The sequence below is a fragment of the Pagrus major genome, chromosome 10, assembly GCF_040436345.1.
Source record: "Pagrus major chromosome 10, Pma_NU_1.0".
Lineage (NCBI taxonomy): Eukaryota > Metazoa > Chordata > Actinopteri > Spariformes > Sparidae > Pagrus > Pagrus major.
Window position 1 is genome coordinate 11770072 of NC_133224.1, and position 21295 is coordinate 11791366.

Sequence of the window (21295 nt, forward strand, 5' to 3'; positions counted from 1 at the left end):
CCCTTTCGCCAGCTGCTTTCAAGCGAAGACTTCCGTCCTTCTGATGCAATTAGCCATTAAAAGTGGTTTCCAAATGCTGAAAGTAGCAGTCACAGTGAGTAAAAAAGCAACAATTTCCCGCCAGGTGTTTCTTGACCCTGTTTACTGCCAGTCTGGGTCTTGTAGAGAAAGGCAAAATAAAAAAATAAAAAAGGGGAAAAAAAAAAAAGCTTAAAGTATCCACTGACAAACCAAGACTGCTGCCCAGCTCCCATAGCACGAAAGAGGATGGTGAAGGCGAGCAGATGGATTCTTAAGTGTGTTTACAGTGTTTCATCGTGGCAGCCCTACCATCTGTGCAGGTAGGAGGTGCTGTAGTGCTACCGACCTACACGTGGGTGCGGAAGTGGTGGCTGGCTTGAAGCGGCTGCCTGTTTCGGAGCGGGATGAACCACAGGAGTTTCCAGCGAGTGCCGCAAACTTCAGCTAGTGCCCACTGCCAGGTTCTCTTTGAGCCAAATCTGTCAATTTAAAAAAACAAAAAGCAATTATTCATGTTAAAACGTGTATTATAAGGGCGTATTAAAGCAGCTGTAAGTGATATTCTGTGTTAAATAGCTTTTTATTCCAAAAGTAATCACTGATATGGAGTATTTGGTAAGTAACCCATGTCTCTCCTCCCCATGCTCATGCAGTAAAACTGCAGCTAACTGCAAAACGGACAGGAAGTTAGCTTAAACACCCACAGCAGCTTTAAAGGAATAGTTCAACATTTTCAAAAACACAACTATTCGCTTTCTTGCTGAGCTATTTATAACGTCGCTCAATATGAAGCTGGAACCACAAGCCAGTTAGCTTAGCTTAGCGGAAAGACTGGAAACAAAATTATCAACAGAATGGGAAGAAATAATAGTTTTGGTATAATGACGTCTATGTGTTGTATTACAGAGATATCTACTGAAGTTAGCATGCTAACCAGCTAGCCCTTTCCCGTCCTGATCCAACACTCTTGCACAAAAATCACCTGGTCCTCGAGTTCCCAGTCCTGACTGCTAGCTGCACAGCTAACTGAGCTAACTAGCTAGAGAATGCTGATAGACGTGTTTTGTCACCTTTAGATAGAGCGCCGCTAGCTGTTTCCCCCCTGGATGCAGTCCTTATGCTAAGCTAAGTGAAACTAAGTGGTTGCTGGCTCCAGCTTTCACATCGAATGGACAGATGTGAGAGTGGTATCAATTCTAGCCAATACATACATTTTCAAAAAATGTTAAACTATTACTTTAAGATGATGTCAACTTGCATCAGAAAGTGGATCAGCGTATTTCCCATAATGTCAACCGCTTTCTTCAATGTAAATATAAACTGTTTCTGGCAATTTGGTAAGACAGAGTTAAACAGACTCACATTTCATTTGAGAAGTGAGCCATTTTCTCTATGGTGGTAGTATCCTGTAAGGAAAAAGGAAAAAGACAAGACAAAATAAGCTCCATCGTGATAATTTGGGACCTTGATTAAAGTGTGAAATGATGACCCAAAAACATTAGCATCATTAAGCTGTTTGTCCAGCATTGTAAATGATCCATTGCTTCACCCATGTAATTTTTTTCTTTGAATACCAGCTTGCTGTTTCCCACCTCTAAGTCCAGACACTTCTAGCATTGCAGCTCTGCCAAAATTCTTAATGAAAGCTTGCAAAACACTTTGGCTCGCAAGAAAAATTACTTTGTTATGTCATCAAAGGTATTAAGAATTCAACTCTTGCATGCACACAGCCCGACCCCAGACTTTCTCTCTTGTTTCTTCACTATTGATCCCCGCATTACTGGCATTGATTGTTTTATTTTTGTGCACTACGTCATGTCGTCCTGACTGAAGCTTTGTGAGCTGCTGCCTCGTTTGCCGGATCGTTCTTGAAAAGACAGAACTTGCTTTCGACAGGACAAACAAGCAAAATGAATCTGGATATAATTATAACTAGTAGCATCACCTTACATTAGCTTTGGAAGTCTTTTGAAGATAAGTCAGTATTCAGTACTCACAGAGAGGATGCCCGTCATCTGAGTGTAAAATAAGCTGGACATGCCACCGAACATGACCAAACCCATGAGCGTTGAGACTCGCAGCAGAGCCAGTTCGTGGCGTGTTGTAAACTTCTCCTGGCAGAGGAAAACAGAACAAACAGAACAATTCTTTAGTGTATAATCCTTTTATTTTAGTGTCCTTACAGAGGCGTTAAGGTCACGGTGAACTCTGAGTTTCAGAGTCGTTAGGTCCAGTTGCCTACAATACAGCACTTAGAATTACTATGACCTGGATGGATCTTTCTGTTTCACCAGTGTTATGTAACAAAGCATTTAGTACTGATATACCCAGTTGCCACACTGCGTTTTTGAGATAACTAAATAAATACAGCAATTAATTTTAGTCCAACAATAAGCATGTCTAAAAATGTAGTCTGTGAGCTCTAAAACTTTATTTACACGTCAGCGGAGTATCATTGACTTATCTTCGTGCAGAATGTACCTGGTCGAGTTCTGTCAGAGGCTGGAAGTAGTAGTATTGGCAGAAGTCCAGCACCAGGGTGAATAAACTGAGAACCTGAGTGTAGAAACAGAGCTGCAAAAAGAGCCAGTGGTTGTCTTCTCCCACACAGTTATTGATCCTGGAAGGACATAAACAGGATTTAAGATACGATCTTATATCGTTTTTTTTCATTACAGTAAGTAAATAAATAAATGAGTCGAATATAAGACAGTATTTGTCTGTAAAACGTCTCTTGATGTAATAGTGCATGATAAGTAAATACTTCACAACTGCCATTTTATGCAAGCATCACACTGGATGCCTAAACTCAGATGTTGGAGGGTAAGCTTGACTTTTTCAAAGCTATATATGTCTGATACATGAGGTAAGACCCACGTGAGGGTGTGTGTATCCTTACCAAGGACAGTGGTGGTCCATTCTGCGTACACAATGGCCACAACGACTGCAGTGGTGGGACCTTTTAGGTCTCATTAAGTTGCACTTGTTGCACAACTCCCAGTGCTCTCGCTCTGTGACATAAAAACAACAATCAGCAGTTTATTAATGGTCATTACTGGTAGTGTAGCTGACATGGCGACACAGTAATAACACATTCAAACCTATTGACTTTGGTGTAAAGGTAGAATCAGAAGCTGATATCCATTTTCACATGACTGTATCCATACCTGAGTGAGGTATGTGGGGGTCCACAGGAAGACGACCAGGATCTGCCGTGGAGGCTCTGAACAGGGCCGCTATGCAGAGCGCTGACGCTATGTAATAACCTGAATGAATACACAACGATCAGCTCTATTTTCAATGTGTGAATCATACACTTGGGGCCAATCTCGAAATACCAGTAACTTAGGTTCGGTGGTTTACTCCCAAACAATTCTCTCATACAGCGTAAACCATGATACTCACAAACAACAATGGCCCAAGGGATGTGTCCTTCATTGTAGTGCGGTAGTAGAACCAGTTTGGGAATAAAGAAACTGTTGTAGAGCCAAATCCCAAACACCATGCTGATACACAGCCAGCCCATGGGGTCCACCACAAAGTGCAGTCGGAGCTTCATGGCTGCTGGGGACTCCAGGGGGAAACCTACAGAGCACAAAGCACACACACAGAAACGCAGTTTTCCTCGTTACATAAAGGAGCAGTGTGGGGCACTATGTAGTTGTGGAGAGGAAACTCAAACTTGTTTCTTAAATAAACATGCCTGAGTTTGTATTATTGCCTCATTAATGTTGTAGGGTTTGAATTTTCTCTGTTTCAAATGATCTATCACACAAGATTATGACATTATCCCTTCAATACTGTTACATGACAGTCTGAGTCATTATGTGTAGATGACTGTATTATATGATACTGATGAGGGGCACATCAGCTCACGTTATCTGTGATTTGTAATGAGATGAAACCTCAACACAGGCCTTACTGCTGTGCTGTGAAGCAGGTGTCTGTAAACAAGCCAGGGACCACCTCACACCTCACACAGATATCTGTCACCAGCATTACCAGGGTGATCCAACACAGTCTAAAACAGCCCTCATAAACCCTGCTGGGTCTGCACGCGTAACCTTGTTATTGCCGAGCCTCGCCTGCTCCATCACTCATACTACTGAGACCACTGACAGCCGCGATGGGCTTGGCTCTGTAGCCCTCAGTGTGTTAGCTAACATCAGCTTGCTAACGTTATTTCGTGTTCGTTCAAGCACTAATTAAATAATTCAACGTGTTTTAGCGTCAGTGACGATATTCTACACAAAAAATGAAAAGGTACATACTTTTTTTTTTTGTTTTAAGCTGTCCAATTCAGCGCACGTATCAGTGTGGCTACTTCCTCATCCGAGCCTCTGTGGGCTGGACAGGAGCGCTGCTTCGTTACCTGCAGGAAAAAAAACACACACTTCCGGTGTGTTTACAAAATAAAAGACGTGGAACTCAGAGAGGGAGTGGATCATTTTTGACTGTGTTATTTGATGTTAGGGTATTTTTCTTTTATACATAAAAAAGCAATGGATCCATCAGCTGACAGGTAGTTCATCGATCTTTCAAGCAAATGTGACTACACACTGTTTTCAACTTCTCAAATGCTGTGGTTTCCCCTTTCTTTGTTGTGTTTTTCTTTATAATTGTGTTTTTTTTTGTTAAATGATAAATTGATAATTGAATAGCTATTGTTAGAACTTCCAATAAAGCCCCCTATCACATCGGTTATAAGACGTCGTCCCTTGGCACTCCTTCTATAATAACAATAAATAATATAATAAAAAGGATAATGAATGACATTTTAAAAAGTGACAGACAATCTCCGCAGAGCAGGGTCGATTATATGGAAACATTTTCTATGGGAGTCCGTTAAAAAGGCACTTCATTGCTTTAACACCTAAATAAAGTGTAACACAGTTCCAACTCTGAGCACAAGTGTCCAACTTTATCTGTAGACCTGTTTTAATCTCTGCTTCCATTGAATTATTGTCCTCCTAATTAACAGTTATCATTTTTTTGGCAATCAAGTATTGTCTTTATTATATTATATTATATTATATTATATTATATTATATTATATTATATTATATTATATGAGAGACGTACTTTTTAATTGGGATGCTTGTTTTTTTTTTTCATATTGCCTTTGTGCGATGTATTGCTGCTATTCCCACAGAGACTATTTAGAATAATTAATGAAATATCTGACTCTTTTTTTTAATATTCATTTTATTTTTTCATTTGCAAAGTTCAGGCTTTTATCCCAGTTTCCTGTTGCGTCCTGTTTCCGGCAGCTTGACGCCGCCGCTGTGACAGGTGGGCGGTTGGAGCGCAGTGCACCATCATCCGTGGGAACGACTGTCTGCTGCCGCCTTCCGGTCAAACGTGATTAATGCAAGAGGAGGCAGTGTGTTTCTATCAATCCTGTTATTTTTAAAAATATAGTTGTGGATGTATTTTATCAATGACAGTGCTTTAAACTTACCACCGCACATATTCAATTAAATTAAATTATATTAATTGGAATGGTGAGATCAGTGACGTAATTCAACTTCCGCTAGCGGCCGGAGTTTGTTGACAGCGACGCCGCTTAGCACAACTCCGCTGTGGTAGTTTCATTGTGTTATCGGGGCAAAATGGCATCGTCTAACTCGTACAAACTCAGGTGCTCCATCCCGGGCCACGAAATGGACGTCAGGGGACTCGCATCGGCTGCTTTTCCAGAGGGAGCTTTCGTGTCTGTGTCCAGAGACCGAACCGGAAGAGTCTGGGTACCAAACTCAAGGTAGCTAGCATTAGCCTGCTACTGACTCAGTAATTGTGATGGCTGGCTGCGATTAACTTCAGTTTCTACGTAGCTGTGTTGTCAGGAAATGTGCCCTGACTAGCGAAAGTAGAAAGAGACCTAACAACCCACACTGAAGTCATTTACTCGTAATAAACTCATGTTAACGTTGTTAGCTAACTTGGCTAGTCAGCGCTCTGCTAACGTCTACTCAAATTAGCTTTGTCATTCATTCAGTACACAGCGCGGGTGTTGCAATACTTGCTAAAGTTCAACACGTTTAGAGTGCTGTTGTGTTTTTTGTCAGCCATTTAAATTTACTGACCCTTCTGGAAGTTATCAGCCACGCCTTTGTCAACTACTTGTTCCCACACAAGTAACTGTACACCTAACGTGCCTTTGCTCTCTTTCTCCTCCTCTTGACAGCCCAGACAAAGGCTTCACAGAGATGCACTGTATGTCTGGCCACTCAAATTTTGTATCCTGTGTATGCATCATTGCACCCAGCGAAACATATCCTAGAGGACTCATTGCCACAGGTGGAAATGATAATAACATTTGTGTTTTCACGTTGGACCAACCTCAGGCCCTATTCACCCTCAAGGGACACAAAAATACAGGTGAGGTGTGCCTTCGGGTATTACATTCAAATAAGCACCTCATTTGCTCTGCTGTTATTTGGAAGCATCTCTGGTTCTAACGCTCAATCTCCACAGTTTGCACTCTGTCGTCTGGCAAGTTTGGGACACTCTTGAGCGGCTCCTGGGACACCACAGCCAAAGTGTGGCTCAATGAGAAGTGCATGATGACCTTGGAGGTATACTAACGCTTCTGTGATGGTACATGTTACTCTGATCTTCTCGTAGGAGGGTTTTCCTTAAGACGCGGTTAGTCAAAAGTTTGCTTTCTGTGACAGTGACTGCGGTAGACATTTGTTCTTATATAGTGATTACATCTTTGCAACTGGAACACGCATAGATATGATCAGGCAGCGTGATAGAGCAACATCTCTGCTTGTTTGCCACAGGGACACACTGCAGCAGTGTGGGCAGTGGTAATCTTACCTGAACAAGGCCTTATGCTGTCTGGATCAGCGGATAAGACCATCAGGCTTTGGAAAGCGGGCCGATGTGAGAAGACATTTACAGGTGAGAGTTTGCGGAGGAACACTACATTCTTTTTGTTTTCGAACTGTTCACAACTGATTAACAGAACAGAAGTTAGCAGTTCATCCTCGATTCTGTTAAATGTTTGAACTGGTTTTATCAAATAACTAAAACAGTTCAACAATCAACAGTTATGTCATATAAAAACATTTAAAATAGTAAATTGTGTAATTTTTTGGTGATAAATGAACATAATAAAAAATAGTAATAATAATAATAATTCAAACACTTTTGGTCCACTATCTTTCATTTTGTCTTCTATTTTAGGTCATGAGGACTGTGTAAGGGGACTAGCAGTGATCAGCAACGCTGAGTTCTTCTCATGCAGCAATGACGCGAGTATCAGAAGGTGGCTGGTGGCCACAGGCGAATGTGCACAAGTCTATTACAGCCACACCAACTACATCTACAGCATGGCTGTCTTCCCTAATAGCCAAGGTTTGTTCTCTTACATTAATAATTAATGGCCTGTGAAAGAACAGAATGGGTGACTTGTTATTTGTGCGTGACTACATGCTGGTGCAGCATCCATTTGTTTCTCTGCTGTTAATGTGGTGGCTGGCTCGCCCTGACCTCATACAGATGCTTTCCTTCTTAGATTTCATAAGCACAGGAGAGGACAGGACTTTGAGGATATGGAGGCAGGGAGAGTGCTCTCAGACCATCCGGCTGCCGGCCCAGTCTGTCTGGTGCTGCTGTATTCTACCTAATGGGGATATAGCCGTTGGAGCAAGGTAACAGAACTGCATTTTACACGCTAATGTGCGGTCAGACCATAAATGATTTCCTTGAAGATTTCACACTAGTAAGTATATATGTGGCTAACCCAGATAATCCTCCTCTGCCCACAGTGATGGCATTATCCGTGTGTTTACGGAGTCTGAGGACCGCATGGCGAGTGTAGAGGACCTGCAGGCCTTTGAGGATGAACTCTCCAAAGCCACCATAGACCCCAAGACAGGCGACCTAGGAGACATCAAAATGGAGGAACTTCCTGGAAGGGAACACCTTGATGAGCCTGGTAAGAAAATGGACTGACTTTAATTTTATCATATGTATAATCACTGTATCTGACGTTTCTTTGCACAAGTCAGTCTGATAATGAAAAAATGCAGACGCTACTTCTGCATCAAGATTGTGTTGTTTGCTTGTTTCCTTCAGGGAATCGTGACGGACAGACGCGGCTGATTAAAGAAGGACAGAAGGTGGAGGCGTATCAGTGGAGCGTCAGCGACGGCCGCTGGATGAAAATCGGAGATGTGGTCGGAGGCTCGAACCAACAGACCTCCAAGACCGTGATGTATGAAGGAAAGGTAAGACCATACGCATTAATGACAGAGCAAGCTATGCATGCCCGCAGGAGAACAGTCATTAATGACTCCCCATCTCCCCTCAGGAATACGACTACGTCTTCACCATCGACGTGAACGAGGGAGGGCCATCCATGAAGCTGCCTTACAATGTGTCAGAGGACCCCTGGCTGACGGCGCACAACTTTTTGCAGAAGAATGACCTCAGCCCCATGTTCCTCGACCAGGTTGCCAATTTTATAATAGAGAACACCAAAGGACATGTGGTGGGACCAGCCCAACCCGCTGGAGGTGACCCATTCACTGGTGAGGCCAAAAGAAACAGTCAGCGTCTTGGCTCATATACTTTAAATTTGTTTTATTTTCTTAACAGTGTTTTGTCTCTTTATATGGCAGGAGGAGCTAGGTACATCCCCGGGGGTTCCGACGATAAGCCAGGCTTTGGAGCTGATCCCTTTACAGGTACAGTATGTTTACGTACAGATTTTAACAATCTGAACATCGCCAGAGATTTTCTTTACACATCTGATTTTCCTCCGTGCAGGCTCCGGTCGCTACATCCCAGGGTCAGGTCCGAACCCAAGCGCTCCTGTAGGCGTGGCAGACCCCTTCACAGGCGAGTCACTTATGATTCATTTATGGCAGCTGTTCAGTGGTAGACCCATGTACTTACGACACAAGGCAGTTGTGTTTTGTTTTTAACCCTTTTATGTTGAGTGCAACACTAATTGGATTATACCCGTCTCTGCTGTGCAGGAGGAGGCGCCTACTCCTCAGCAGCCCTCAGACAGACGGCTACCAACATCTACTTCCCCAAGACTGACGGTGTGACCTTTGAGCAGGCCAACGGCACGCAGATCATTTGTGAGTATTTCAAGTTTTGGTTTGATGTCTGCGTAAAGTCATGCCGATCAGGTTATCATCACATCTACTATGTTAAGATTCTGAATTGGTCAAAACAAATCAGAAAGAACTTAATTTTCCTAGTAGTAAATCTCAGCCTGACATGCAAGTAGATTGTAAAGAAGCCATTCCTTCTCCCCTGGTTCATTCCAAAATTTCCTTGCTGTGTTGAAGTCAATCATTTCTTGTTTCCTCACCAGCCAAGCTGAAGGAGCTGAATGGAGGTGCCCCTCAGGAGCACAAGCTTTCCGAAGAAAATCTGGAAAGCCTGGAGATGCTGCTGGTGGCTGTCTGTGAGCCCGTCTCCTCGAAGCCTCCCCCTACCATCCAACAGATCAACCTGCTCTGGAAGGCCGCTCACTGGCCTGAAGGTACGACAACAGCATTCTAACCCAGTTTATGATGTCTGTAACGCATATTAAAATGATTTAAGGTTCTCCTGTTCATTCCTGTTCACTAACGAAACTCTCCTTCCCCCTGGACTCTAGACATCGTGTTTCCAGTCCTGGACATTATGAGGCTGGCAGTGCGCCACCCGCTGGTTAACGAGAGCCTCTGTGGAGAGGCAGAGGGAGTCCAGCTGTGCAACCACTTGCTGAGTCTGATGAGGCCCGAGGGGCGCCCTGCCAACCAGATGCTGGCGCTGCGGACTCTGTGTAACTGCTTCAGCGGCAGGCACGGCCGAGCCCTCCTCATGGCCCAGCGTGAAACGGTGCTATCACGTGCTGCCGACCTTGCCACCGTCTGCAATAAGAACATCCACATTGCCCTGGCCACTGTGGTGCTTAACTATGCTGGCTGCCTCCACAGCCAACCTGATCTAGAGGCCAAGGCCCAGTGCCTGTCTGTGGCCAGCAGAGCTCTGGAGACGGTTCAAGACAAGGAGGCTGTGTTTAGGTTGCTGGTGTCCTTGGGAACCACTGTGGCCTCAGACCAGACAGCCAGGGACCTGGCTCGCTCCCTGGGTGTCAACTCTCAGATTTCCAAATACTCGTCAGTGTCTGATCCATCTAAGGTGGCCGAGTGTTGCCAGCTGGTTTTAAAAGAACTTCAGTGATGTGAATGATTAGAAAAATAGATCACTTTCTTACTATTACTCTGTTCTGCTTAATCGGTTGTGGTGGACTCTAATTGTATGTTCTACAATAAAAAAAGGACAATTGAAATCTCTGCATAAGCTTAGCCTTTGTTTTTTTATTGCATTGAAGTGTCAGAGGCCCCATGAATGATTTGTTGTTTGGGTAAATGTGGGGTGAATGCATGTAATGATGGCATAAAAATGTGTATGAAATAATAATACTCTGTGTAAAGTAAAATCTGTTTCACCTTCAACATGTTTTATATTATCCACTTTGTGGAGTCGACTGCTACGGTGTAACCTGTAGACTACTTATTCGGGCAAAGCGCTTTAATTTAATAATACAGTTGTCTTTCTAATCTTGGTAGCAGTCACCTTCCAGTGGTTTACAGAATATTAAAACAGGCCTGAAGCCTCAACGCTTCTTTGGATAATGTAGAACCAGTTTACCTCGTCCGTAATTGAATAAAATGAGGCACACTTGTATCTACACGAGGTTCTCGCATAAAAACAAGCTGGTTATATCTAGCTTAATTATAGTGCATAAAAAGATCACCTATATAGCTAGTAATCATTAAAAATATATATTTTTATTTAGTATAATGTAAACGACGAGTTTTTCAGGTAATGGTGACAGACAATTAAGGTTAAATAAAATAATAATAATAATAATAATAATTTTAAAAAAAACATTTGAAAGGTGTGACGCATTCGCCCACCGGAAGTACTTCTAAACAACTTCCGGGTTACTATAAAAATTGGCGGTATGCGTTGTTGCTGTTGCTCTTCCGCTCCCCTCACTGAAATTAGGGAACGTTAGTTTGACAAATATGAACTCAAACGTAACCTAACTGGACCTGCTCTTATCACACTTGTCCTTGTTCATCGGTAGCGCTTGCTAGTTTCACAACAGTTTGTTAAATGTACGCTGACAAACTCAAAACAAGTTTGGAAGCTAACTTAGCTAACAGTAAACTTTGTAACTAGCTAGCAGCTAAAGCTAACTGGCTAGCTGTTTAATATTAAGCCAGGCTGGCATTTTGAGCACCGGACACCGGCTTCTTCTTCCATCTCGGAATAATGGCGAACCCGGTACTGTTGCAGAGAAAGAATGGGAAATATCTTTGGTTTGCTCTCATCGGGCTTGGATTTCAACCAGACGCCGTAACGTCGTCAATCGCCGGCAAAACCAACATTAACGTAAAACACCTCAACCTGGGACCGTGAGTCTGATTGTATTGTGTCATAACGTTAACATACAATATTATATTGGCTAACTTAATCAGGCTTGTCGACATCTTCTTGACATGTTGTCACGTTAGTGTTGAATACAGCTAAGTTATCCATCACAGCATTATTGAAGTTTTCTTCTAACTACGTTGCTTGTTATTCTGTGTAATAGGAATATGTTCGACAAACCAAACAAAGATGCCTGCTACCTTGTAACCCATTTTCTGTTGGAAAAACTCAACCCGACACGATTCAGTGAGGCATACAGGTAAAGTTGGACATGATCGACTATTGCCATTCATGTATAAGATGTGCCTTGAATTGATTGTAAAGAAAATGTCCTACTTGTTTTGGATTAGGAACTGTTGGCCTGTTTTGAACCACAAAGCAGATGCCGAGTTCCGCAAAGTGACCTGCACTTGGCTGCGAGAAATAATGGTAAGAATTCAAGTGTTATTGTGATATTGGCCTATCATAGAGATATCTGTATGGCCATGCATTTTGTCTGAAATATGCCTAAATGAAAACTATTTTTAGAGATTGTAATCAAGAAAAAGATGCTTTGGAAAATGTATTATCATTGAATTCCCAGTGAGGTTTACGGTTTCAGTGCACCAATGTCATTTAGGACAATAAGGTGTATTGTGAAACTGTAAAACATCCTGCCTCAGTGACATATCTTTGCCATAAGTGTGTGATAACAACATCTGAAGAATAATTAAAGAAATGGGGATGTACTGGCTGTTATAATATTATATATTATTATCTATAATATATTAATATAAGTGCAGTTTCGTCTCTCGTGCTCTACATCATTTAATGACTGTTGTCCGTTTCTAACTGTGTGTAGGACGAAACTGCGAACGCAGGATCCAAAGTGGTGGCATCCTTGTTCCTCTCACCCGGAGGCCCCAAGTTTATCAGCTTGATGCTACAGTTGGCCAATCACGTCATGCTGCAGGACATGAAGACATTCAACACAGGTAGGTCTAGCAGAAAATCTTTTTTTCCCAATATCCGTAGCTTGTATTCACAATCTGACTTTAATGCAAAAATATAGAGTAACAAATTGATGTCCCAGACTTGCCTACTTAAATCCCATGTCATGTAATTTGTCACGAAGTTGGCACACAAAAGACAATCGTATAATGTTCAATATTTTCTTTCTCAGATGGCACCTGGGTTCCTGAGGCTGCAGCGATGCCTGCTTCCTCCCTCGACATGGCAGAGAAGAGACTCAACCTGATCACCTCCAGGTTTTTGAAAACTGCAGTGGATCAGGATCGTTTTCTCCACGAGTACCAGAGACGAGCCCAGTAAGTCTTTAGTAGTCCACCTTGACAGCTGGACAGAGCTAGGTGTTATTTTATATTTACATCAGTAGAAGTGCTACAGTAAACCTTGTTAACGCACCACTTGGCAGCTCAGGTCATGGCACTGAAATTAAAGTTTTTCTGACTTGCTTAAGTTTGGCATTTAATAAATACAACAAAAAAAACCATGGAAATAAAAAAGTTACCTTTACCAAGGTAAACGACCTATAAAAGTTGTTTACCTTGCTGAATATATTTAATTTTTCTGTCATTCTTTTCAGAGGTATGCCTGTCTCAGTGTTATGTCACTGCTTTTGATGTTGCATGTTTCATTGGCTGTTTGTTTCAAGCCCCACCTGTTTCATATGAACTAATTAGTAACCCTCTGGTTAAGGAGGTCAGTTGGTCGCTGCTGGAGGTGCAATCAGCGTCCCTTTTTCAGACTATGTTGAGTCGTTGTAGCAAGACAAGAACAGGTGAAACAAATTATGTTAGCGAGGGCTCAGTCACTTCCTGGAATTGTCCCACTAAAGGAGGCCATACCAGAGAGCCGTGCCTGTGCGTTTCCTGCCATCACATGCTGAAATGTCTGAGCTTTTGTTAATTATCCTTTTGTTTTTGAAGGCTCTTGGTGAAGTCTATGAAGGACATCAGAGCCGAGGGTGCCAAGTATGACGACCTACTCAAGTATGTATTTTTTTCTTTTCTCAGTACTTCTGGCTTGTATGTTCATAGTTACTTAACAGGATTATCTGCTTTCAGGCGTAACAGCGGTGCTTCTACACAGGAGGGAGCTTATCCAGCTGAGAAAATCAAAAGGGTATGTAATCTTCTATTTGTTAAACTTCCTACAAAACAAAAGACATGATTTGTATTCCCCAAGTGTTAATAAGACATAACAGTGCTGATGGCAATCTTTCTGCTTTTCTTAATCCACTTATACTGTTGCCAGTTTTCCAGAAGTATGAAGGAGGCTTTTGTAATTCTGAAATTTGAAACAAGTAGTTCTTTACTGGTTGTCTAAAGGTGCGCTCTTTGTGGTCGGCAATTGATGACATGCTGGCAACTACCAAAGAGGAGCAGCATGCAGTGGCAAGTGTTCTGAAGGGGGATGTAGATCAATACATCCTGGATGGAACGGATCAAACCCTCAAAATTCCCCGGTGTCTGCTGGAGAGAGTTGAACAGCTCCCACATCAGGTGAGGGTGAAGATGAGTCAGTTTATTCTTCTTACCAGAGGCCTGTTGATTCTTAAACACAGCACATACGGTTCTTGTTTGATTCTTGAGTCGATAGATTCACTGTTACCTCAGGCTATAAGGCATCAGTGATTTGTCTAAGAGGACAGTCATTTTTCTCCCGTATCAAATCTTAAAATTGGTATAAAAGCACTCCTGTTTTGCCTAAATTTTTAATGAAAAATGGTTATAATTACAAGCTATATACAGAGATGGAGAAAGCTGAAATGCTGCTGCAGACATGTACCTAAATCAGTGTGCCAAACTATTTGAGTCAAGGCATTGATTGTTTATGATTGTGCATGTTTTCCAGTTGAGTTCCGGGAATGTTTATGAGGCCGGGCAGCTGAACGTCCTGTGTGTGTTGGAGCTGATGAACCACGCGCTGCAGCTCCTGAGGGAGGAGCGTTGTCGGGTCGCTCACGCCCCCAAGCCCCAGCTCAGTCCTAAGCACCTGCAGGAGAAATGTCAGCAGATGGCCCGCACACTGCAGAACATCCACCTCATCAGGTACACTGACACACACTGGCTTGATATTAACTTAATCAACTTAATTTTGACTTGGCTGAGGTGGATATCAGTATCGATAAACCCTCAACTATTTGTTCAGAAGCTGTAATGGATAATGGAATATTTTTAAGATCATGGCCATTAAACCAGTGCATTAACTTATTTTTCCACCAGGCAGAAGATTTCCAAGGAAGGAATTCCTGAGGTCAGGAGTGCCATCAGAGAGTTGGAGGCTGAGTGGGACCGGAAGTGGATGGATACACTGAAAGAGACGCCACTCGTCTCTTTCCTGAATGAAGATCCTGTGAGTTGTCCTTGGGAGGTTTGAACTTGTTAACCCTTCCTGTCATATCTGTAGTGCCAAAAACTCTGTAAGGTTAACAAGAGTTTGTCTATGCAACTTGAAAGGTATTTCACTGTAGTTGCATGTCTTATTTTAATATTTAACTGTCTTTTTTTAAATTTTTTTATTTAGGCTCTTGGCTTCCTCTCACCAATGGCTCCTCTGTCTTTTGAACCAGCTGCGGATGCTACTTACAGAAGTAGCGTCTTCTCCCAGTACCCTGCAACACTTCTTGGTGAGCAAAATATCACAACATGTATTTCATTTGATTTGTCGCATATCGCAGTTGGTCTTTCTAATCATGCTTCTTGTCATTTTTCAGAGGCGAAGCCTGCAGAGAGTAAATCACAGGAAGACGTCCAGCCGAGTTACTCTATCCTGCAGAGGTACAGCACTCTATCTTTGAGCAGCTCTTGTGTTTTAATTTCAAGTGTGTTGTTTGGTGTTTTGGCTTGTGATGGGAGGCAGATACCTGGGCAGTCCTGAGCAGTGCTCTGTCCGTCACTAGTCCTCCCTACATCATCCGTGCTCTCTGATGACCGAGGCGAATTGAGAGAAATCGCCACGGACAGATACGGGGCAGACATTCTGTATTTGTGCATTGTGTGGAAAATGCGCTGTACTGTGGGCAGATGCTGTTTAAAAATGTGTTTTATGAATAACAAGTCAAGTTTTTATTTTATTTTTTTAACAGCTCTTGTCCTGCAACAGCTGAGAAGACTGAAAGTCCTACTGTCACCACTCAGGCATCATCCCAAGCGAACACCTCTCTCGACTGGCTCTTTGACACGCCTCCATCCCCGCCTTTTAGGGCTCCATCAGCACCACCACCTCAGGCTAGTATATTTCAGCTAACCTTTGTTTCGAGTTAAAATTCTGAATTTAGTTTAGTTGTTTTGATTTACTCTACCTTGTTTTGATTTACTCTACCTTTCTGAAATTGTCTGCATCTGATAAACCCTGTTTAACAAATTTGTGCTTGCTTTTAGGCCAGCGTGAGGAAGACGACCCGTGTTCATCCGAAGGCGACTCCTGTGAGGACCAAGACTCAGATATTAGACATGGAATGTGATAACCTCGCTGATCAGGTATATTGATGACTCTCAATTACATAATTTGTTTTATGTAATTGAGGTAAAAGGGGAAAGTTGATGACATGGGACAAAAGTAGGGAAGGATTTTGCAGACTCAGTCCTCACTAAAGTGTCTGTGTGTTAGTTTGCAGATGCTGTAACTACAACCAGTCCCATGGAAGGCAGGGTCAAAGGTCGGGATCTGGAGGGCCTCCTCAGCACACTTCATGGAGATCCCTTCTCCACTAGAAAGCAGCTGCCACGCACACCTGAGAGCTTGAGTAAGTCATGAGTTGTCACATCTGCCGCCTCAGACTAAAATCTTGGTCAATTCTGTCCAAATGCACGAAGGTGTGAATATATCTAACTTGATAATAGTTCAAGAATGATGAATGTGGCCTCAAAAATGAAGTTACTATAGTGATTAGGAGAGCGGGCATTGCATCACCAGTGTTTCAATTGGTAAAATTTTAAAGCATTTCCTCTTTTTTTCTTAAGTCATGGATGTGAAGAGCTCCTGGCGTAAGGCACTTGAGGAAGACAAAGCAGAGAAAATGGGGCGGTCATTCACGGGTAACGACAGTGTCACAGGGCGGCTCACTCCCCTCTATGAGCCTGTCAATGTGTTGCTGAGCCCCGATGCTCCCTCCCTGAGTGTCTCCTGCAGTACCTACCCCACTGTCACAAGCAACAGCAAACCTCCTGTCAGCCAACAGGGGGTCTCACTCAAATCCTCCCTGCTTTGGGACACCTTCAACACCGAAGCCCTCGACAGTCCCAGCGGCACGGGCAGCAGCGCGGTCCATTTCAGTCTCGAGCAGGAAACTCTCCCAGAGTTGCCCAGCTGCGACAGTCTGCTGAGCCTCGACGACGAAGCGGTGGATATGGAGAGCGAGGATGATGAAGAGCTGCTCATCCCCTCACTAAAGACGGAGGCAAAGCAATCGCATCAAAGCGCAGGTCATCATCTTGGTCAGCTCCAGCAGACGAGGGATAATGACTCCATCGTGGAAGACGGGAAGAGGACACCAGAGTGTCTTCTGTCTGATCACATGGTTTCTGGTTTGGACAGAGACTGGCTAATGGAGTCTGCAAAGTCAGTGGAAGCCACAGATAAGGTCTTCTCACTGGACCTAGACACACTGGAGACAGCCTCATCTCCAAAGAAGCAGGAGTACAGCCTCCCAAAACTGATCACATTCTCTCCGATAGATGATATGAAGTGTTAACTACATGTTAAAAACCACTTATCAGCCTCAACTGTCTTAAACTGTTCGGCCTGATTTTAATACATTTAATAAACTTGTACATAGCTGTGAAATAACCTACTCTGTCCCACTTTAATATTAGTTTTCTGTGCATAAGTTTGTTTTAATTTAAAATAAGACATGAGCTGCTTGAATAAAATGGTAAAATATGGTTCATTTCCTTGTGTATAAATAAAGATTGCTAACTTCAGAGTGTCTTCAAGATGGAACTCAGACTGTATTAAAATGTTGGGTAGCAGATTCAATGCACTTTTGGCTTTGTTTCTAACCATACAATGTCTTTACAGGATTTTGAAATTCATAATAGGAATATGAGATGAACCAAGGTCAGTCATACCGATGAACATTTCTTGAATGTTTTTTTTTTTTTTTTTTTTTTTTTACAAACATTTGGAAATAAAAACTGAATGCATACATGCTGTTCTTTATTCTGCAATTCAGAACTGTAGTCCGAAACGAATATCTGGAGCTGCCAGGGATGGGTTGTCCAATAATCAATAACATGATGAAAGTGCTTGTTCATTATAGTAGTGTCTGTTTTTTGTGACTTGCATTGAATTTTAAATGGGAGCCACTTCCATCAAAAGACAGAATGGGTCTGGGGCTACTATTTTCCAAGAGGCCAGCAAAAAACATCCAAATATGAGTGTTTTCTCATGCACCTGTTGCTTTGCCTTTTTTGTATTGGTGTAACTTCTCCCTTTCAAAGATGGGGGGCGTCAGGAACTGCAAAGCCAGCAAAGAGAAAAAAAAAACAGTCATGGCAGCAGTGAAAACTCAAAGAAATGCCGGAAGTCAAACAATTTCACCTTCACAATAAAACTTTTCAATCGAGGGAAAGTAGCCTTTAGAGTCTTTAAATTCCATTTATTGTACCATGAAAAAGAAAAGAAACTCCAAGAAGAAGTCTTTACAATGAATAAAACAATGTGAAATTAAATAAATTACATTTAAAAGATATATACACTATAACACTTAGGCCATGATTTGTGCATTGTGTAAAACCTGTGCATTTATATTGTGTAGCCCTATGCATAGTAAGTATTCTGTATATATATACTCTATTTATATGAAAAGGCAGCAGTTTTATGTATATTTAAAGGGGCAACATGTAATTTTTAGTTGAAAACATAAAAAAAAACTAAAATTATCAACAGAATGTGAAGAAACAACAGTTCTGACATTATGACGCCTGTGTACTACAGTATGTGAGCTCACAATCTGAAATGCTATGCTGAAGAAGTATACCTGTGTACCTTCGTACGCTCCCATCTAACCTTATACAATTCAATATACTATATGTACAATTAATAAATAACAAATTATGTATAAATATATTCACATACACACCCATATATGCATATATACATATGTGCTGAACACACAAGAAATGTATTTACATACACTCTTTCAATATTCACCATCCATCTTAACCTGTACGTGATTATTTGATGTACAATTTCCAAACAACATGATCTTTCCAGTACATTTTTTTTGTATCATCTGCAAATAACACAACTTTTTAAAAATGTAATAATGTTTTATTATGTCATTGAGTTTGAAAAGAATTATGAGGCACAATATATGGTAATGTATTACTTTACATTTACCATTTGAAGTCCTACATAAATAAATAAATAACTTTATTCTGAAAATTGCAACATGGTTTGTTTACTCGCCATGGAGAGGTCTTACTTTGAAAGGGCGCGCCGGAAGATGCTCGCCGTCCGCGGGCCAGCTTGTCGGCGCTCCCCGCGGCCCGCCTGCCCGCCTGCCCGTGTCGGTTGCAGCGGGGACTGTAGCCTCTCCTCTTCTCTGGGCGGTTCCAGTCTGAAAAGAGACGCTTAGAGGAAAAGCTCACCAGCTAAACTATCAGCGCAGACACAAACATGGCGCCTGCCTCCGCCGACAACTTCAGATGAAAGTGCGGGGCGAAGAAGTCACCGGCAAAAGTTTCAAAGGAGCGCTGCGAAGTGGGCTTTTTCTCCGCGCGCCGTCCCGGTTCGACCCGTTTCCACTGGCGTACGTAGAAACACGGAATATATCGAGCGGGGAAAAACAAGCAAGTTGCCTTCATGTCAACATTGTCCCTCGCTGCAGTGTAAACAGCTGGTAAGTGCTCCTATTTTGTGAATATTAAGGCAGCTGCGGCGTGAGAAGAGTTTATCTCGGGAATTAAAAATAGTAGTTTTGCTATTTTAACGCGACTTTAGCTGTGTGCGCGTGAGGTCACCCGCTGAAAATACATTTTCCTGGTGTTGCGCTGCTGCGGTCTACACTTTCCATCGTGTGTTATCCAACTGCGGAAAGAGACGCAGCCACGTATCACTGCACGGGGTAATAACAGAGGGGACGTTTCTTTTGTTACACCCGGGGTGAGGTGTATTTCCTGCACGAAAAGTTGACCTAGTTATGGGTCGGATGCAACAGTTGGGAATATAACACCAACCCGAAACACCCCTCCCTCCTCCAGCACTGTCCTCCCCGGCCCTCCTTGACGCCAGATAACCAGACTCTCCTGGAGCCTGCCTAACCTTGCAGGTGTTTGCCCTCAGCCTCAACTCACATCTGAGTTTCCTACTTGAAAATCAAAGAGATATATTAACAAAATAAAGATAAGGAAGTGTTAACCTCACTTCCTTTTGGACATGTGCTTTGCTTTCATCCATGGCTGCATTTTGTGTGACCCTAAACCCAGAGTTGTGTAAGATGCCTCTGTTGGTTTTTCTGCGTTCAGTGCCATTGAACGCAACGCCAAGGTGCTGCTCGCATATCTATGCCTCAGCACTTGATGGTTTGCCAGCCAGCAGTGAGTCCGTCCAACCCTTAAGGGCAGCAGCAGCAGCAGTCCCAGCTCCAGCTTCCCATCACCGCTTTGGTGATTCATGGCATGCATGTGATGTTCCTGTTATGACAGCCGTGGCACAAGTCCCAGCAGAGCCGAGGATAGCACTTCCTCTTGTGTTCGTTTGATTGATATTTTTTTCACCTGACATGGCAGCAGGAAAGTCTGATTGTGACAGAAAACTTGAGACTCGTGGAGGGAGTGAATTGTGGAAATTGCTGTTGCAGAATTGCATCAGAGCTGCTGAGCCACTGACACGTGGAAACACTGAAGAAAAATCTCTGTCTTGACCTTGGCTTGGCCTGACAGCGGCTGGAAAAGGGGAGTTGCCTCCTACTAACCGCCACAGGCAGCAGGTATAAGTAGGTCACGGCTGCACTCTGGCTTTGTGTACATTGAACTTGCACTTTGTCACCGCCGCTGGTCGTCCAAAGGCTCTGTCAGGTGACCAAGGAAAGGAAGTAGATTGGCCAAGGGAGTAGTTACAGGCTGTGGAAGGACTTGCTGGTTGCCTAGGCAAAAGTCAAATTGGGTTTTTGATGAGCGTGAGCGAAGCCAGTAGCTCATTCTGTCGAACAGTGAGAGCAGTGTTTCACAAGAGCAACTTTGTCTTTGACCGACATTTCAACTCCTTTCAAAGTTTGAAGCTCCTCTGAATCTTCGACTCTTTTTAGCACTTAGCTTCACTCCGGTCACTTTCAGGTCACAGTTCTTCATTTTTCCGAACAACAAAACACTTTTTTTCAACACCCACACCTTCCACTGTTCCTACACGGTTCACCCTAACTGCTTTCAGTGCTTGCACTTCAGCCAACACTTCAACTGACTATCAGATGTTTATTTCTTCCCCTTTAACGGACACGTGGTCAATTCATCACCTACACCGTAACTGTTGCGTCAGCTGCTGTCAGTGCATACACCTGACCCTTTGAGTGACGTTAGCATATTGAAGTATTGCATTAAGAAAGGATGATGGAAACAGCGGGAAAAAAGTGTATACGCTCGATTGAGGGTGTTTTCCCTTATTTAAAACCGCGCTTTTTACACTTCAACTCACATTTTAGTTGACATCATCTTCCTATTAAGTCTTTTTCTAGTTATTAGCTTCCTCGTGCAAAGGACATCTTCCTGCTTAAAGAGCTTTCGGATGATCATCAGCAGCATAATAGCATCCCCAAAGCTAGTAGGCAGTCATTGCTCGGCTCAAGGACACTTCAGCAACCCTGATCATCTTT

The 21295-nt window shown here is 42.8% G+C and overlaps 4 protein-coding genes and 1 non-coding gene across 7 annotated transcripts in view; 4 read left to right on the forward strand and 1 right to left on the reverse strand.

Moving 5' to 3' along the window:
* Positions 1–311: 311 nt before the first annotated feature.
* Positions 312–3584, reverse strand: zdhhc21 (zDHHC palmitoyltransferase 21). 2 transcript variants are annotated; one of them, XM_073475460.1, is made up of 8 exons: positions 3548–3580; positions 3427–3460; positions 3189–3287; positions 2921–3032; positions 2503–2641; positions 2019–2135; positions 1384–1427; positions 312–500 (listed from the first exon to the last, which is right to left on the reverse strand). In XM_073475460.1, exons 1-8 carry the CDS (start codon positions 3578–3580, stop codon positions 368–370), a joined length of 711 nt encoding a protein of 236 aa, XP_073331561.1. In that variant the 3' UTR covers positions 312–367. The 2 variants fall into 2 exon arrangements, with proteins under 2 accessions (XP_073331561.1, XP_073331560.1); XM_073475459.1 differs by having other exon boundaries at positions 3427–3584.
* Positions 3585–5572: 1988 nt separating this feature from the next.
* Positions 5573–10343, forward strand: plaa (phospholipase A2-activating protein). The gene is made up of 14 exons (XM_073474415.1): positions 5573–5782; positions 6209–6402; positions 6499–6599; positions 6810–6930; positions 7216–7386; positions 7547–7682; positions 7800–7969; positions 8110–8261; positions 8345–8564; positions 8655–8720; positions 8803–8874; positions 9015–9122; positions 9362–9532; positions 9650–10343. Exons 1-14 carry the CDS (start codon positions 5634–5636, stop codon positions 10216–10218), a joined length of 2400 nt encoding a protein of 799 aa, XP_073330516.1. The 5' UTR covers positions 5573–5633; the 3' UTR covers positions 10219–10343.
* A 685-nt stretch (positions 10344–11028) lies between these two features.
* haus6 (HAUS augmin-like complex, subunit 6) lies at positions 11029–17483 on the forward strand. The gene is made up of 16 exons (XM_073474510.1): positions 11029–11462; positions 11642–11737; positions 11829–11907; positions 12320–12452; positions 12641–12785; positions 13407–13469; positions 13545–13602; positions 13809–13982; positions 14335–14531; positions 14706–14835; positions 15007–15109; positions 15197–15260; positions 15569–15710; positions 15864–15962; positions 16093–16228; positions 16446–17483. The coding sequence occupies exons 1-16, from the start codon at positions 11320–11322 to the stop codon at positions 17174–17176; spliced, it is 2493 nt and encodes an 830-aa protein (XP_073330611.1). The 5' UTR covers positions 11029–11319; the 3' UTR covers positions 17177–17483.
* LOC141004196 (small Cajal body-specific RNA 8) lies at positions 15333–15463 on the forward strand. The gene has a single exon (XR_012179802.1).
* A 1523-nt stretch (positions 17484–19006) lies between the features above and the next one.
* dennd4c (DENN/MADD domain containing 4C) overlaps positions 19007–21295 on the forward strand; it is a 31521-nt gene continuing 29232 nt past the window's right edge. For both annotated transcript variants that reach the window (XM_073475682.1, XM_073475683.1), the window contains exon 1: positions 19007–19327. The gene's annotated coding sequence lies outside the window, so the exon portion shown is untranslated. The remainder of the gene's footprint in view (positions 19328–21295) is intronic.